Source organism: Pteropus vampyrus, unplaced genomic scaffold (assembly GCF_000151845.1).
Source record: "Pteropus vampyrus isolate Shadow unplaced genomic scaffold, Pvam_2.0 Scaffold75, whole genome shotgun sequence".
NCBI lineage: Eukaryota > Metazoa > Chordata > Mammalia > Chiroptera > Pteropodidae > Pteropus > Pteropus vampyrus.
In genome coordinates this window covers 4159731-4179102 of record NW_011888856.1, presented here as the reverse complement: position 1 = coordinate 4179102, position 19372 = coordinate 4159731, and the positions used below count along the sequence as shown (strand labels likewise).

At 43.5% G+C, this 19372-nt stretch overlaps 1 protein-coding gene and 1 pseudogene across 1 annotated transcript in view; one reads left to right on the top strand and one right to left on the bottom strand.

Annotated features, from left to right (window-relative positions):
* The window catches only part of ELMO1 (engulfment and cell motility 1), a 495575-nt gene that overhangs the window by 271557 nt on the left and 204646 nt on the right, over positions 1 to 19372 (top strand). The window contains exon 15 of the mRNA XM_011362520.2: positions 802 to 910. Within this exon, the coding sequence (XP_011360822.1) occupies positions 802 to 910 (109 nt within the window). The remainder of the gene's footprint in view (positions 1 to 801; positions 911 to 19372) is intronic.
* LOC111741265 lies at positions 10452 to 10570 on the bottom strand (annotated as a pseudogene).

Sequence of the window (19372 nt, the reverse complement as noted above, 5' to 3'; positions counted from 1 at the left end):
TGACCAGTGGGTTTTCGGAGGAAGGACGGAGCAAACAAACCAGAAGGACGGGGAAGTCGCTTTGCTGCAGGAACGAGTGGGCCCAGCCGCCCGGTGCTCCCAAGGCTCCCACTGCCTCTCCTCGCTGTTTCCTCCTGCACTTGGCTCCTTTCTTTCCTCCTTTTATTTATTTTTTAATTGCAGGCTCGCATTGGGGTAGCTCCTACACTCGCAGCCCTTGGTTGCTGTCAGCATAGTTGGGCCAATTTTCCCCTTTCCCTGTAAGTCTCAGGGAAGGACCGTGGTCGGCCCAGTTTGTGTCACATGTCCCTTAAGTGTGGTTCAGTCAACTAAGGCCAGGGGCGACACCCTGTAAACACATGGAAACTCCTGTGGGAAAAACTCCTGTGGTTCAAATGCGGGAGTTGAAGTCTCAGGAGAGTTGCTGCTCCAGGAAACAGAGGATACGACCGAGGGGGCAGGAGAGAGATTTTGTCACTGAAGCAAAAACTTCTTTCTTGTACTATTGTGAACAACTCTATCCACAGGCATCCCTGTGCGAGTAGACATCAACGAGCACAGTGTCCTCTTACAGGGTCTAAAAACGCTTTAGGATATACGGACAGCGTATGCGTTTTAGGTTCAACATACCAAGAATATGCTTAGGGTACGATTTTGTCTGGGCCCGGGGCCCGCGGTGCAGTGAGTGAGCATACCTATTCACTCACCTGCACTGCGATCTGGAGAGCGTTTGTTTCTCCCTCACAGGAAGGCCAGCGTCTCTGGCATTTGCACAAACTCATGTCCCTTTCCTCCGTACAGATTGTGCTTGAGAACAGTAGCCGGGAAGATAAGCACGAATGTCCCTTTGGCCGCAGCAGCATAGAGCTGACCAAGATGCTGTGTGACATCCTGAAAGTGGGCGAGCTGCGTAAGTACATTTGTCCCCCTGTGGGCATGAAGCTGGGCAGAGAGACTGGCTTTTAGGGTTGTGCCTTGACCCCCTCAGAGCAGTCCCAAGGTGCTGACAGCTATACACAGGCATCACGTGGACCAACGCTCTTTGGTTTCCTCTGTGTATTTCTGCGTGTCTCCTCTGGGAGTAAACATTGTTAAAATCTACACGAATGGAAAATTTTGCAGGTACTGTGACTGAGTTCCAAATATCATAAAAATAAGTATACATTAAAACAGACTGGCGTTTAATACTGTTAGGAAAAAGATCTATGACTTCTCTTCCCTATAATTCTAGCTTTTAACCTACCAATAGATCATTTTCTTTCTTTTTAAACAATTTTTCTCTACAAAGAAAAAATTCAATACCTTAATGAAATCTCTTGCTCCCAGTGTCTCACTTGTTTAAAATGCTTTCTCTAAGAAGGAGAGAATTATCGAAGCAAATGGGTAGCTGATCATGAAAAATAGGGTCAGAGATATGCTTATTGCTCTTTTTCTTACTTATATTACAAAACGGAGGAGAAGACACCCAGACAAAGAGAGCGCAATGATTTTTTTGCCTTTCACTCACTGGCATAATGTGGCTTTAGCCTGTTAGAGTGGATCTGATTGAACTTGACCCTCAACCATCGTCAACGAAGAGGCTCCTTAAGGCAGCTGCCTTCCATTCTCTGCGGTGTCCGTGCTCCAGTAGCTGACACATGCACACATCTTTCCTAGCAGGCTTAACGAATGAGCACCAGGAAAGGCTGTACTGCAGAAATGTTGGGTGTTTAGTGTCATTGTGGAAGCATACATATTCGCTCACCTGCTTGAGAGCTTAAAAAAAAAATCTGAAACGATTCATGGGAAGAAATCTGACGATTAAATTGGAAAGTGGGTTATGGTGTTATTTACAGAGTAGAACTGACCGTGGTACCGCTCAAGTCAACTAGAAATTTTAGAACTTAGTGAGGAAAAAACTAAGAAGTCACGCCTGTTTGACAAGCACAGCAGATGTCACCATGCTCCAGTGGGTGTGGGTGGGGGGTGGGAGCTGACGGTGACGGGAACTGTCGTGGAAGTGCATTACTCACGAGCCCAAACTCTGGCACTTTTGCCCGAGTAGAGTTACAGCCTGACTTGGGAGGTTTCTGTGTCGATATCCTCAGGTCCACTGATCGCCCATGTGGTCATTTCAGTTTACCTGGGTCCCTGAGGTGAGTTCTCTTTCGACCAATTTGCTGAGATTCACGTGCACTGCATATAGCTCCCCGTGTATTCGGCTGAAGTATCAAGGTCCCGAATCAAGCAAATCCTGCTGAATCTTCAGTCTGATAACTCTGACTGTTTCATGTTAATCTCAATTTTATGGGGGAAACTGTAGAAAATCACTTGCTAAAATTACTGCAAACCGTCTAGGATTTTCAGACACGGGGGCACCGTCATGCGTTACTTGGCTGGCGCTCCTTGTGGACAGGCTATTTCCCCATGTTGCCCTTTCCTTGCCCCTCCCCCACTTCCGCCTTCCCTGGGGGCCATTGGCTCTCATCTCCATGGCAGCAGAAGGTACCCTTGTCTGTGCTTTGACTGCCATACCCAGCTTTCTACTCTTCTCTGCCCAACCGACATGTGTCTGTCATGCCAAAAGTTAACACAGGACAGAGAGATGGTGGAGGACAAGGAGACCGTTGGGGGCGAAGGGGAGCGGGGTTCTGTTTCTGTCCCTTGCCACCTTTGTGTCCTTAGGTAACATAAGCACAAACCTCACTGTGCTCTTACGTTCCCACCTTTTCTCAGAAGTAGATTGGTAATATTTGGGATGATAATTCAAGTGTCATCATGCACTGCATAACGATGTTTTGGTCATCAGCAACCGTATGTATGATGGTGGTCTCATAAGATTATAATGGAGCAAAAAGCCCTGCGGCCCAGTGAAGTGGCCATCATAACGTCATAGCGCAACTCATCACACAGGTGTTTGTGGTGACGCTGGGACAAACAAGCTTACTGGGCTGCCAGTCACATAAAAGTATAGCTCATGCAGTCATGTACAGTATATGATAATAAACAAATGTTACTGGTTCACGTACTTTCTGTACTGTACACCGTGTTGTGTTAAGCCAGCAGCAGCCTCACACATCCCACATTTACCACGTCTCTCGATGGCATCGTTTTCTCTTCTGCTTGATTTAATCTTGTGTCATTATCTGCAGTAAGATGCTACACAGGCGTATGGCCTCAGAGCATTAGGTTATCCCATAGAGCCGAGGTGTGTAGTGCGCTATGTACCACCTAGGCTTGTGTAGATACACTCCGTGATGTCCTCACAACAAAAACTGCCTAATGACACGTTTCTCAGAATGCATCCCCATCCTTAAGCAGTGCGGGATGGAGGTTGTGCTCATGTTGGCTCAATCGCAGGTAACCTCGGTGGCTGAAGTTGCAGTCCTAAGGGTGAGAGGTGTCCCCTGGGGACAGATAATATTCAACCCAAGGGGACTAACTTGGAAAAGATGGCAGCATGAAGGCAGGGTAAATGTGGAGCAACTGGGCCCCGTCCGGTGGGCAGAGGGGGGCCGCGGTGACAGAGTCAGAGGAGACAGTGTCACTCAAGTAACAGTTAGCTCTGTGCTTTGGGAGTTAGGGTGGGGGGGCGGTGTGCGTACGGAATAGGGGCTGACTGCTGGCTGGTGGAGAGCAGCCCTCCCAGACTTTTGAGGACATAGTGGTCAAGCCAGGTCCTATGGGCTGAGATAACAGAGTGGGGATGAAGGCAAATACCTTGGGGATCCCTGGGGGTACCCTAGATGCCATTCTCGCACTGTAGATTATCCCGTGCTCTACCTTCTGCAGGATGGATGGCTCCCAATGCTCTGCCACTCCTTGCTCGGTAGCTGGTCGGTTCCAGTCCCCGCAGCAAGGCCGAGCCCAGACGGCTGTGGCCTTACATACTCATGGCAAGTTCCCTTCGACTAAGATGACAAATGCATGTACTCATTTGTTCCGTAAAATTCTGTTGATTACTACAATATGCAGGGACTCCGCTGGACACTGCAGGTACAGAGGTGAACCAGATAAGGTCCCTGTCCCCAAGAAACTTCCACTGCAGAGAGCATAAGAACGAGTTGGGACTGATACTTTCTCCTATTAGTTATAAGTCATTTTACGTATACATGTGTATATTCCCATGATCTGTTCTAAAGCCTGATTCTTCCAGTATTTTGATAGTTTAAGTTTTCAAGTTGATCCATGGCTCAGCATCCATCGCAAAAGCCATTCTGGACATTTTGCATGGCTGACAAAAGATCCTCACGTTTCTGAAGTCAATATGCCCAAATAAGTTGTTTTCTGCTCATAAAATATTAAAGGATTGCTACATTCTGACTGAGAGCTAGCCATCAGATGATGAAATACCCTGAGGTAAGAGGAAAATTGCTTTTTAATGGATTGCCTCTTGCCTATTGCCATATTAAATAAGTTGCTAATATGAAAAACAAATCTGAGTGTGTCCTTACGGTGAAGGAGATGTCTATTTTTCTCCTGAGAAAATTAGTTTTACAAGCAAATCCGTCATCTTTTGGACTGTATGTGTCTGCTTTTCTCTATTCTTAAATTCACAGTTCTTCTCAGATTTGTGTTAGTAATTGACCTGGAAGAATACGGCCACATTAGATCTATAAGCAACAGCTAAAACCACAGATGTACCTAACGAAAAATCTAACTGATTGGAAAAAAGGATATATGCAAAAGTAGGACAATTTAATTTTCTAGAAATGCTTCGTCTTTCGATTTAACTTGAAGTCTTTTGAGGAAACACACTTCAGAATTACCTATTATATTTTGCTATTGAAAAGAAATATATTAATGTTCAATTAAATGACTGATACCAAATATTTAGGCACATGTTTTTTTGTTTTTTGGTTTTTTTTTTTTTAGATTACCTTTTAAATAGCCCTATTTTCTGCTTCTTAGTCATTGACATTGGAAGAGGCCAATGTTTAATAGTATGGTAAGAAAAACAATGTCTATTTATGTTCTCAGACCACTTTTATCAAGGTCACTTAGCTGAAGCCTATGACACCCCCAGGATTTAATTGAGATCAATAGCATCTATGTTTATTAATGAAGAGAAGACTTACACTGCCTGCATCTTGTCTAGGGTCACTGGCTCAGATTGCTGTCCAGGATTCCCAAAGAACAGTACAGAAAGAGGCAGGCAAGTCCAGTGGTTGCATTTTGGCATCTGAATGATCCGTCTTTAAATCACTGCTCAGCTACTAATTGGATGCGTTGGGCATGCTTCTTCTCAGTTCTCAGGAAGGAGAGTGCTCTGGCTTAAGCGACAGTTAGAACCAGGACCTGGAACAATGTCCCTTGTTCCTTCACTCTCTATATTTCAACTGCAATCATTCTTTTTAATCTGCTTTATCCATGAGGGTCTCTTGAGAGCCAGGCACTTGTTTTCCTTTGGTTTCAATTTTAAAAATCAGTAAGAACAATTATGGACCTGGATATGGTCACAGATCCTAATGGCACAGGTTTTATACTTGGAACGAGATGAGGTAGAGGGAAGAGCAAGCCTTCAAAAGACGAAGTATGTTTGGGGGGAGGTGAGGGTGAGAGAAAGTGGGGTGTGGTACCCTCACGGAATAAGAGAAGCGTAGCCCAGGTAAACCCATAGATCCTCGTTATAAATGTGAAGTCCTTATGAAGATCCTAACAGGGGCTAAAATTGTAACTTGTTTCTGTTATTGTCATGCTGTCCTCAAAGCAATAAGTCGCTGAGGGGTGCAAGGAATACTTGGTTTCTGATACAAATAGGTTACTTACTTATCTTTTGGATAGCATCACTAACCCACTTACATTGCAGCGTTAGGCAGAGCTGGGATGTTTTATTACGTCTCTTGTTCATCCATGTATTCGATAACCACAGGGTTCCTTCTCTGTAGTCACGATCTAATCACTGATGACACGGGCCACACCCTCTGTCCTCAAGCAGTTCACATGCTAACTGGAGAGTCCTTCACGTGAATAATCATAAATCATCTGCCATTTGTAATACTGCGTTTAAGTTATATTAACGTCATTAGGAAGCAGTGTTTGGTTCCTGTCCTTCACGAGGAGCTGGGCAGGCTGAGGAAGGGAGAATCTTGGAAGATGTGACACATCTCAAGTTTGCGGAATCACACGGGCAAAGAATGGTAGAGGCGTGTATGTGGTAGGCGACGGTGGTTGGAGATTCCAGGCAGTGAGAACGATCGTTGAAAAGACCAGGAGGTTCAAAGAATAATTCCGCTTCCGTGCGGCTGGAGGAGAAGGCTCGAGGAAACAAGCGAATGGAGGAATTGCTGGCGAAAGAGGCTGGCGTCGGGCTGTAAGGGTTTGCAGCGCCAGGGAGTTCGGACGTCACCACAGTGGGTGCCAGCGTTTCCTGGATGGGATAAGAATTTGTGAGCCCAATGACATCCAGGGCCAAGGCCAGGGACAAACTTGCCTCACTCAAGCCCTGGCCCAGATAATGCATCAGTCAGGGGCTTTCAGCTGCAGGTTGTAGAAATCCCAACCCCGAATGGCCAATGGAAGAACAGTTATTGAACGTCATAATTTCAGAGTTGAGCAAGTCCTGGAGTTGGCTAACTGCTTAGCGATGTCATCAGGGACCCGAGTTCTTCCTGTCTTTCGGCTCTGCCATCCTTGGTATACCCAGTATGTCCTTGGGCTGGTAGCAGAATGGCAGCCACTGTTCTGTGGCCCAGAGGGACAAGAGGCTGTCTCTGCCAGTGAGTCAGAATGTTTCCAAAAGCCAGTTATCACACTTCCTCTGGTGCCTCGTGGGCTAACGCTGTCACCTGTGCCTGTGCCCAGCCCAGTCACTGCGGAGGTTGTGGAATCTTTTGAAGGTACGACCTGCCATTAGCCACACCTGCGACTAGATGTGAAATCAGCCTTCCCTGAGCAGACGGCCACAGGACGGCCGTAGATAGCCAAAGAAAATGGGAGTTTATTAAGATAGGGAAAATAGCTACTGGAAACCCCTTAATTCATTCCCTTTACTTTAAAAAGTCTTTTCTGCATTTTCCTTACTGCAGTAGAAAACTATAACAAATCGAAGTCAGATTATAGCCCTCCGTCATTTTGCCTTTATTGGGAATTGGTGAAATGCAGTAGTATTTTTTTTTTTTTAATGGAGCAATACCAAAGGTTGCAGAAAAATGGAAATCGAAGTTTTATTATAATGTATTTCATTTTTCATCACTAAGATGCTAAGGCTCCACAACCTTGCTTTTCTTTTAGAAGATGGATATTTCCATTTCCTCAATTAGACTTTTTTTTGTGTAGGTTATTCTCAGGTGTATTTTGAAGGGCAGAATGAACATACATTTGTGGTTCATGGCTTTATATTCCTCAGAAACAATTTTACCATCTTCACCTGTTTGGCCATATATAATTAGGTTAAAATTCAATAATTACTTCTCTGTTTAAAACAACAAGAATGAAATCTACATCACACTCTACAAAAATGTGTGGCATTTCCTTACTTCGTCTTTCAGTAGCAATATTTATTATAACTCATCGGTGGCGCTGAGTGGAGCACCTTGTGTAATTCATCACCCAGACACCTCTGCTTTAATAAATAAAAATAACACAGAGGAGCAATCCGACTGGACTCTTTGGTGTGTGGCAGCAATTAGAACAGACACTTTGCTCTGGGACACTGGCGTTGTCATACTTTGAGAAGTCCCATCCATCACTTTCATTCTTAGAACTTTCTGGCTAAAGAAAACTCAAGAAAATTCACTTTTAACATTAAACCTCTTAAGGGTTTTTTTTTTCCTCCAAATACTAGCTCGTATCCACACTTCAGGGAAAGTTGAAGCCTCTTGGGTCTTGACTTTGTCTTGAATGTTCATATTCTGTTTCTATTTCAACCTTAAATTTAAAGTAAACAACAATAATAACAGAATCAAAACAAAGTAAATGTTCAAGGCCTTAACCTGGCTTTAGAAAGTTACATCCACTTTTGGCCCAAATTAAAACTGTCATAAGAGAGAGCATACAATTTATTCTGTAGTGGTTACTTAGAATAATTATGAAGCTGATACCAGGATTTATAATAGTTTTATCACAAGTCAGGAGGACTTTGCATAAGATTCTTACATTCGGAAACAGAAACCCTGGGTAACAGGCATAGTGGATGTAACGGCTTTCGTCAAGATGGTTAGCCATCTTGTTCCTTATTCTCCCATTTGTAATATGGGAATATCATCACCATCACCATTATCACTGTCATCATCATCACCATCATCATCATCATCATCACCATCATCATCCTCCTCCTCCTCCTCCTCCTCATCATCATCATCATTCTTGGTTGAGGAAAAGTAGATTAAAGTGTTTCATTAACTATAAAATGCTTATTTGCGAAGGAGATGCTAACCTGAATATACATAGACTTAGAGACTCCGAGATGCATCCGTAGCAAAGCCTACTCTTTCTGTACACCTAGTGGCTGTCTTAAAGAAAACACTTTGTCTATGCCTGTGTTGTCATACTTTCTACTGTTTATTAATACTTTTGAGATTCTGCACTGGTTTATCTGTGTTTCAGAAGGTGGTACTTGTAGGTACCTCTAAAATCACCATGTCATGCTTATCTCTGTAGAAAGTGATTATGAGAGAAATTAAACTTGGCAGTTGAAAGGAGACCTTATGAAGCACATCTCAATTATAAGTAGATGAAAATAAGTTATATGTATCATAGATTTTTTAGGGACTTGCTCCTCTTTACATTATTTCCGAGGTGATCCATAGCGTCTGTTCTTGGCGTCTCTTAGGTTATGTTAGGTTATAGATTGAGAGGGGAGCCTGGGAGGTTTGCTTCTTAATGAAGAGCGACCCAGACCCGTCGACAGAGCACAGGCACCCTCTGTGTTCTCCTGCCCGTAGCCCTTCAGGTTCATCTCAAACATCAGGTATGGGTGACTGTCTTGGTCCCTCCTCTGAACCCCCTGCCATGCGAGGGCATCGCACCCTCCTGCGGAGGAACACTTGATCTGTGCCTGTGTTGTTATACTTTCTACTGTTTTTTAGTACTTTTCTTCTTTCATTTGTGGCCCATTTCCCTTCAAAGTCAAAGTGGTTTGTAGAAAAGCATAAAGATAATTCGAGATTTTTTTTAAAAACTAGAAAAGGGCAAATAAAAAATAAAATAAAATAAATGAATCATGGATGTTTGCAAAGCACGCGTCAGGAAAGGCCTTTGTGTGGACTGCTGATGGACCTTCAGTCCAGCTCAAAATCTGCTTCCCAGGGAAGCCGAGGAGCTTGGGGAGAGAAAAGAAGTCGGCGCACTTCTCACATGAGTAAACGCGATGCGAAAACTCCAATGCCGATTTCAACTAAAGCTAAAATTGTATTTGATGACATTTAATATCATTTGTTAAAGATCATGGAATAGGACACATTGTTAGCATCATATTATTTAAAAAAAAAGAAAAAAGCTTCTGTAAAGCAACCAGCCAACATTGTATTTAAAGTGGCGATGACCAAACAGCTTCCCTGTTAAAAACTAGAACTAAAGTAGGATGCTATTGGATGCCCATATTCATCATTATCATTCCTCCTCGATCTGGATAACACACACAAATAGAGGTATAGTTCATCGATAGAAACAACATATTTTGAATTATAGACAACGAAACCTATTTATCTAGAAATCTCTGAAGAAGCAAAGGAAAAGCCGTTAGAATTAATGTAATTTAGAAGAGCAGTTACATAGTGGGGAAATAAAATTTAATAGTGTTTTCATATGTCAGTGATAATTAGGTAATTATAAAATGGATGAAAAGAAATTTTTTAGCAATGGCAATAAAAATATAAACTGTTCAGAATAATCCTAATAGAAAACATCTTGGACCTACTGGAAGAAAAAGATAAGACTTTGCTAAAATATACAGTACAAGTTTTAAATAAATAAGCAAGTGTTCTACGTGGTAGGAAAACGTTAATACTGTGATAAAGACGTCAGCTCTCCAAATCAGTGTGCAGCTCGTATCTCTTTTCAAAACACCGGCGAGAGCTAGGACGGAAACTCATGGCTGATTGTCAAGTTCATTGGAAGAGTAAGGACGTGAACATCGGTATGGAAGAAAAGATAAAGAAGAGCGATGAAAAATGAATGGAAATAAAAATGTTACTTTTTCGGAAACATTTCTTTAGCGAGGAATATACATACACGCCGTTCCTCGAGTTCCATCTGTGAACATTCTGCCACACTGGCTTTATCATTCTCGTTTACTGTACACACATACACATGCACACACTTGCACATGCATTGTTATAAAAGTATGAAAAATAAATTTTTTATAGCAGAAAAAATTTTAAATATAGTTTGAAGGAAAAAAATCAAAATAAATAAATAAAAGTGATTTGATTTTATTTTGGGGAGGGGGAGGTGGCAAGGCAACCCTTGATTGACCTCACAGATTGCAAGGACCTCGTCAGCTTACGATCCCTTATTTTTTTTATTTTTTATGCCTGCAGTACCCGGTTTTCCTAGGTGGTCTCCCATCTAAGTACTAACCAGGCCCAACCCTGCTTAGCTTCCGAGATCAGACGGGATCGGGCTTGTTCAGCGTGGCATGGCCATAGACAAATAGAAGTGATTTTGAATTTCCAGCTCTGAGGGAGAGCGAGCAAAAGGTGCTGGGCGCCCGGCCTAGCGAGCGGCTTCCTCGGAGAGCTGCAGGGAGGGAGGCTCAGGTGCTGCTGGATGAGATGCGAAGCGGGAGCAACGTTGGGAGCCTCTCGGCCCTCCCCCTCCTCTTCCTCCTCAGGGCGACTTGGTGAGAAGGCCTACTGCGTCCAAATTTGAACTAGAAAATAACATACTACCGTATGTTCACCAAAGAGGAAAAAATTATCTGTTTGCAGTCTTGTGTTTCAGAAAACACACAGCTGTGTGACTTCCTAATTTATTATATTCCCAACTGCCTCCAGACAGCTCCCAGCTTGTTTCTTCTTTCCTACCTAACCCCTGGCTACTACAGATAGGCTAACTTTAACCAGTTCAGAGCATGGGCTCCAGTGGGGACACATAGAGGTCAGTAAACCGCTCCTCTGAAGATGCCTCCTGCCTAGGCAGGTGAGCCCAGCCACTAGGGCCTAAAAAGGAGCCAGGTCCCCTGGGATGGCTGCCGTAAGCTAGGAAATCAAGCCGCGAGCCCCTTGCAGGTCAGTGCCAGCCGCCCGCGTGTCTCTGGAGTGTGGTCATTCCCTGCCTCTAGGGAGTGGGACACAGTGCCGGATCTCAGCAAATAAGCCCGCTGTGGCTTCCCTTAACTCGGCTTTCCAAGGGTTTTGGCCAGAAGAACAGATTGCATCTGTGGCCTAAGCATCTTTAGAAGTGTGAATCACTTCTCTCCACCCGCCCCCCCGCAGAGAAGCTATTTTGAGGTTTCTAATTGCATATTTCTATGTTGTCTTTTCATAGCGCGAGTAAGGAGAAAGACTTGCATTTTGTAAAACAGAAATCTGCCCGTTTCTGTGCTCTTCTGTCTTGTGTCACCCGGGCCACTGATTCCTGAACGTGGCTGTGCGTCAGATTGACTTGGGGGAGCTTCTGTGACACATAAGTCCCTGCATTGGAATCCAGAAATCAGCACATTCGAGAAACCCTCTGGGTCATTCCTAAGCAGACCGGCTGCCCGCCCAAACCCCCCACTACGTTTGGGAGTCTCTGTTGAACCCCACGGCCTCCGCCATGGTAGTGTAGAGCACGGTTAAGTGGGTGTGATGATGGAGTGCTAAGAGCTCTAGATTGGACATCAGAAGACCTGGATTCTGGTCCGATGTCCACCACCGAGCAGCTCTAGACAAGCCCCTTGTCCCGTGTAGTCCTTGGCTCTTTTGCTGTAAAACACTGTCATTTCCCATGATCGCCCGCCTCAAAGCTGCTGTACCCAGTATGGGGCTTCTGACCACTAACTTGATTACGAAGGATTTTGCCATCATAAGTTCTTGAGCGACAAGTGTAAAACCTAGACTAGGACTGGATTCTGGGCAGAACTGCGAGGTGCCTGGTGACCTCATTGGAGGTGCTTCTAACGCTTAGGCGACCTGGCAGGACAGACTGAGGGACTAGTTTTCTCCTATGCAGATAATACGACTCCTTGTCTCTTTTGAATATTAAATATAGTTCAATGTGCTTTTCTCACTATGATTTTTCGTGTTCTTTGAAACATCAACTTAATTGCCAGCAAAGAGTCCTTTGAGAATTATGAAACCTTAATTTTGCCAGAACAGAGCAAGGAAACGGAAAAAAGAAAAGTCCCTCTCACTCCGTTCTTCCCGGCTTCGTGAGTTTCATCCCATCTTCTCCTACCCCTGCGGCCTCCCGGCCGGGCTGGCTGACTTTGCCCTCCGCAGTGCAGCGGGCCTGCCGGGGACAGAAGCAGCCACCTGACCCACCTTTAGTTAGAAACAAGGCTGTTGAAATCATCCTGAAACTTGAAGGAAGAAACCAGCTGAATACGAATGCCGCCAAACATTTCTGCAGGTCACACCTGTCTTTGCCCCGAGAAGCCCAGCACTAATGGCTCTTGGGCTTTTATTGGCTATTTAATAGGTTGAGAAATTGCTTTTTACTGGAGCCCATAAGATAAGACAAAATCTTACAGAAACACACAGACTTATTTTCCCATCCCCGCCTGTCCGGGTCAGAACTAATCCTGCTGCTTTTCTATGTCATTAATGTCATCAGGGGAAAACCCAAAGGTAAAGACTCCGGGGGTTGACTGTTTTGATCACTTAAAGAAGGTTTGGATTAGAGGCTACCTTAATGTATACATTTTAACAAAATTTCCTATTTGATTTTATTATAAAAATGAGCTAATATCACGTATATTACTTTGTGACCTGATTCTTTTCACCTAATGTGTCACAGACTTCTTTCCTTTAGTAAATTGATTCATTTGCTATTTATTCAGACTTTTAATAGTTGCGCAGTGTAACCACAATATGTATTGTGATTATAGATATATATAGTATCAAAATATATCAATATTTTGATACCATTGTATCAAAATATAGGTCTCTTATCGACAGATATTTGCACTGTTTACAGATTTTTGTCTTTATAAAGGGCACCAGGATAGACATTTGCTCAGTCGAAACATTTCATGTCTTAGCAGCAAGGCCATAGCAGCGAAATGAAGCCGAATACTATTTCTCTCCTTAAGTCGCATATATTTTACTTGGGGAAAAACAGACAATAAACAAATAAAGAAGGATTTCACATGCTTAAAAATGCCATGGAGAAAAGTCAAGCAGGAAAGGAAGGATGTCTGACCTTGCCACGCTAAGAAGATGATGTTGACCAAAACTATGAATGAAATGAGGGAAATGGGCCGAGAAAGTACTTGGACGAGAGTTTTCCCAAAAGATGGGATAGCAGTTAAAGGCCCTGAGTCCAGAGCGTCCAGCACGGGATGGAAGGGCGAGGAGGCCAGTGTGGCAGGGAGCGACAACCAGGGAAAGGCCGGTGGAGGCAAGATGGACTGGAGGGCGCAGGACTCCACAGGCCCTCATCGGCCATTCTGACAAGTGTGGCTTTTCCCGTGAGGGAAAACAGAAATCACGGCATGGATTGCGCGTGTGTGTGATGTGACGTGACTTACAGATTGAAGAACTGTTTGGCTGACGCGTTGAGTTGAGACTGCAGGAGAGAGCACGTTTATACACTCTACTACCATGAGCAGGTTCAGAGAAAATGGTATCTTGACCTAGGGCATTAGCAGCTGGGTACTGAAAAGTAGCTGGATTTCAGATATGTATAGTATATGCACTTTCTTCCAGAGGAGGAAAAAGAAACACTGTATTTTTTCCTATTTCTAATTTTTTAAATTAAAATATAGTTAACATGCAATAGTATATTAGTTTCAAGTATACAACATAGTCATTCAACATTTATATACCTAACGGGGTGATCACCATGACAAGTCTAGTAACCATTGTAAAGGCAGAGCCCAACGGCGTTTCTCAGTAGATTGGATGTGGGGTGGGGCATAAAAAGAGGGGGTCAGCATGGACCAGTAGAAGCAGGGAGTTGTCTCTGAGGTCGACGGAGGGCATAGAAGATCAGCAGTTCTGACTTGGATATGTGAATCTTGAGACGCCTTTTAGACATCCAGATAAAGATGCTGGTTTTGGAGCTGGATGCACACATCTGGAGTTCGGGGGTGGTCCTGCGCTGGAGATTTAACTGGGTATCATCAGCGTATAGATAGTCTTTAAAGCTGTGAGACTGGATGAGAGCTTTGAAGGGGCATCGGGATGGAGCACCCCAAAAGTTAAAGGTTGGGGAGAAGAGGAGGAACCAGGAGAGAATTGTAGGAATGTAAGACGAGAACCCGGAGAAAGTTCAGTTAAAGGTGGAGGAGGGATTGCCCATGGGAGATGCTGCCGATCATGGAGTTCGTGAGGCTCGAGAATCAAGTATTGATTTTAGCAACGCGGCGGTCGGGGGTGACCTGGCCAAGAGTGGTTTCTGTGGGGTGGTGGGGAAGAGAGCCTGACTGCGTGGGCCAACAGCAAGCGAGCGCAGAGGGATTGGCACAGTGAGTGTGGTGAAGGCTGCTCAGCGTGGTCTCAGGATCGCTGTGATGATATAGTGCCAAGTCGGCTTTTAGAGACTTTTATAGCAGATTGACATGGCCATGGCATTCAAGCTCAGGATCATTTTTCTAGTAATTATCTTTTATTTTATTTTTGAAGAATGTCTGTCTTTAGACAACGGATTAGAAATGAAAACAAACTTGTCTTTGACCATACATAATTTCAGAGGTATTTGCATAGATGACCGTTTAGAGGGGTTTTGCTTTATAGAGGAGCAGAAAAAATAAAGTGAAAGCTGGGGGCAGTTACAGTCAAGTGGGATTTTTTTTAAATGGTGGGAGAATTTAATGTCTACCAATGAATCCTAAATCAAACAGTACATACTTTTAGTATTTTTTTAATCTAAAGTAACATAAGCTCATTGCTAAAAATTTTTTAATGTGGAAAATAACTAATAATCATCCATTATCTTACCACTAAGATAGAACGATATCTGTATATTCTATTAAAATGAGATTAAACTATATTATTTAAAATATTCTATTATTTCTCTCTTCCTATAATAATAAACATAAAATTATATCATGATTTAATGTCTACTTAATATTTCATTGTGTGGCTCAACCATAATTAATCTGACCAGGCTCTTACTGTAATATTTAGGGATATTTCTGTTTTTAGTACAAATAGCACTGTGATGGCTAGCCTTGTAATTCCATCTGATGAATTCCTGAGAATTAATTCTTAAAGTTTTGTGTCAAATGGTCTGAGATTTTAAACTTTTTATTTCTTTCTAAAATTTACCTTTGAAAGGCTGAAGCGTTTACACTCCACTGAACTGTCTCATAGATTAAGGTAAAAGGTTTAATTAACACAGTTTTCTGAACTACTGAAAAAATTGGGAGCACAGGAAGAAACTAATTGAAACTGTGGGATCTGGGGTGATCATATGTATAGAAAGATGTTCCCGTAGATAGACACATACCTAATAGATATAGACATGATAGAGATTTATACATCAAGGTATGTTATATATTTATCCTGTGACTTCCATGAGCTCTGGGTACTTTTGCCATGTGGGCCCCTTCTTCTATAAAACGGTATTAAAATTTCTATTTTCTGACTGCATCGTTATAAAGATGAATATAATCCAGGCTGGATTCATTATTATATGTTCATTATTATCTTATTTATGGTTTTCTTCCAATTTTAAAAGCAAGGAAGATGAAAACATTTTCACGGGCTTCTATAAGTAGCCTGGGTCCTCAGAACCGTGCCTGCCAGTCCCCATGGATGAGCCAGCCCTAATCATGTTTCTCTATGCTTTTAACGTTTTAAATAATGAACAGGTATTACTTCTGGCAAAAAGTAGAAGAGAAAAATACCAGACTTAAATGTATGAATATCCATGGTCCCTAAGTAGGTTTCTTTCACTTTCTCCCCAGAGGAAGGAGATACATTACTCTTTTCTCGTGTGCTCCATCCCATCTCCTCCCTGGCCCTGGGCTATAGCAGAAGGCTTGGCCCCTGACGTAAAGAAAAAGTAAAAGATAAAAAGCGTCGTAGCTTCCCCCGCAAACTCGCCGCTACTCACCATTCATCCAGTTGTCCGCTGTGAAACCTGATGTCATCGTCAGTCACGGCCTCGCGTCCACAGCCAGTCAATGACCGAGTCCTGTCAAGTCAGCACCTATGGTTTCCTTTTATTTTAAATTGAGATGCGATTGACATATGACATTGAACTTGTTTTAGGTATACAACATAGTGATTTGGAAAGGGAAGCTGATATATGTATATACTGCAAAATCGAGTACATTTAGTTCATATCTATTACCTCACACAGTTACGAATTTGAGTGTGTGATGAGAACTTTTCAGATCTACTCTCTTAGCAGCTTTCAGTATTGTTAGGTAGAGTCACCATGCTGTACATTACATCCCCAGGACTTGAACCGTCTTGCAGACTCACTGGAAGTCTGTGCCTTTCGACCACTGAAGACGTCTCTGTCTCCTGACTTTTCTGTCTCCACCGCCATCGCCCTAATTCAGATCACCGTGTTCCGGACTCCACACCCACCCCCTCTAACCCATCCCGGTCCCACCCTGCAGCCAGGGCTCTGTCGAAGGCCTCGATCAGATCTGTTTACTCTGATCCATTAAGATGAGATGGCTCCTGTTTCCTCTCAGGGTCAAGTGCAAACTTCTTTTCACCACCCCCACGCTCCACAAATCCTAACGCGACGTGCCGCCTTTCCCCGCTGGACGTTTGCACGCACTGGCTCCTCACCCTGGAACACTCACCCTGCATTCCTCACTGTCACCACCTCACGCTCAGCCTTCAGCCCCCGCTCGCTGCCAGCTCCCTTCTACAGGGCCAGGCTTGGCCCCCGACTCCCCCCACCGAGGCACGTCTCGCTCGCTCCACGGCACACTACACGGACAGGACACATGCGCTTATCTGTCTTTGCGCATTTTCTCCCTCCAGCTCCATCTGCTTCGTAATTAGTGTCAGTTCCATCCAGATTCTTGTATAAGGCTGTCTGTCCATCAATCCAGGACGAATGAGAAGCTTGGAGAGGCTGCATGGAAGGTAGCTAGCAGGTGCCTTAGAGAACTGGATAGACGATAGCTTTGTTATAAAGTTGAATCCACTGGCTCTGTGGCTGTCACTTAGACAGTTAGTAGCCAATAAAACTCTCAGTCAGGACAAGCAATGCCATGTGAGATGAAAGAAGGCAGTGGGATGGGTCTTGGCCACAGTGTCTGACACACAGGAAGGTCTCAGCAGGTACCGCCTGTCACCATCATCTGAATGGAGGCAGCACTGGTAACCTGACCCACCAGGGTCTGCTCTCCTCCGCTGGGACCTTCCTATTGAGTCGTCGGGCAACTCGAGGCCAAAACGTGTCACTGTAGTCACATGGAAGTCAGGATCCAGCAGGTGAATCCTGCTATTGCTAGACTCTCACCAGTGTCACACAAACTCTTTCTGTGACAGTGGAGTCCAAGTCTCTTCGCTGATCCTGGTTTTGAGGAAAGTCGGAATCATAGCCAGTAACACTTATTGACTTATTTTCTCTGCCTCCCGGGTTGGGTTTGCAGGTAATACGGGAACAAATTAAAACCAAAAAAATTTTAACGAAACCAAAATTAACAACCTTTCTGGCTGTTGACCCATTTTGCTTCTCTCTCAGGACACTGGTTGTCAAGGCTGATGAAATGGTAAGAAAGGGATCCTTGGACTTTTTAAAAAACTTACCAGTTCCTACGCCATGTGGTTGCCTGCATTTATGCTTAAGATGATAACATAATTGCTGTCGTTTTTGAATATTCTTTTTGAGTCATGACCTTGAGTCATTTGGTTTCTAACTTTGAATAGTTCGTGAGATGTAGTTGTAGGCATTTTATCTCAAAAAATAGAGAAAAATATGTCTGAAAGGAGACAGTCAAGTAGATTTCTCTCAAAGTAATTACGAAAAGTGACTCATCAGGGGTAACGAAATCGCTTTAGTGAATTTTGAATAGCGTTTTAAATATTGGAATAAAATAATTTTTAGAGTGCTTCACGAATAGCAAAGGCAAGTGTTTCCTTAGTTTTCCATTCATCAGCGTGCATGCTGAGAGACAGTACAGCACGTATTTGTTTTGAAGGTCACAGCTGGAGAAGTTTAAAAGCCCTGCCTCTCCTGCGCCATCATAAGGCAATTCACCTTGACTACTTACTCAGTAGGGCATGCATTACACGTTTTTTGATGCAAACGTGTCATTCCATCAGAGCTCATCTTAAGGGGTGAGTCAGTCGCTTGCCACACAGCCATACAAGTGAGGCCCATCATCATCGACATTTCTCCTGCATGACTCCTGTTTACATCTTTTCTCTCGGTACTGGCCACTGGTTCTTACTGATAGCCTCGAATTTCCCTGCTTGTTCCTCTTAGGAGGGCCAAGGTTAGATTAGAAAGTAAGAATTGTCTATGTAACATTTCCTATGTGTACATAAGAGGGAGCCACAAGACACGTCTTTAAAGGAAAGGACAGTGTCAGTTCTTTGTATCAAAAATGACTAGAGCTTTAAAACAACCTTTGCGTTTCTGATATATTTCAGTGTTTCACCCGTGTCTTATCTGCAAAAAAAATAATTCTGTTTTAAATAATTCCAAATGATGGAAAGCCATCAACCACCATCTATGTAAAAAGCCTGTATCTAAAACCTGAGCAGAGATATCTGATTAAATGATAAATGCCCTTCATGTCTTCTGGACCCCTTCACACCCAATTTAGGGCCTGAGAAACAATTTTGAGGTCCGGACTAATAAGAAAATCTTTGAATAGTCTTCGTTCCCACTCAAGCCTGGGGCTGTGGAACGCCTCCTATTGCTTCAGGCTTTAAAGACTCCAAAACCTGGCCTTTGTCTGCTTTCCTATCCATACTTTCTATATAACTCAAAAAAAAAAAAATGCCCCTACATGGGGGTTTGGGGGGCTGGGAGAATGGGGTGAAGGGTTAAAGAAATACAAATTAATAGTTGATAGATGGTCACAGGCAGAGGGAATGCAGTCAGCAGTAATATGTTGGCTATGTGGAAAACCAGAAGAGAGAAGAAGCAATTAGGGGGATCGTTTTATTAACTATATAAACATCTGACCAATGTACTGCATACTTGAAACTAATTAAAAAAAAAAAAAGCCCTAAAACAAAACAAAACAAAACAAAACAAAACATGTCCCCAAACTACCCACCCAACCAGTTCGCACCGTGCTTAGATCTGACCCATTCGAGGTCCCTAAACAAGTCGAACTGTCTCGTTTGGCCCTTGGCTTCTTGGGATTCCCTCCCACAGG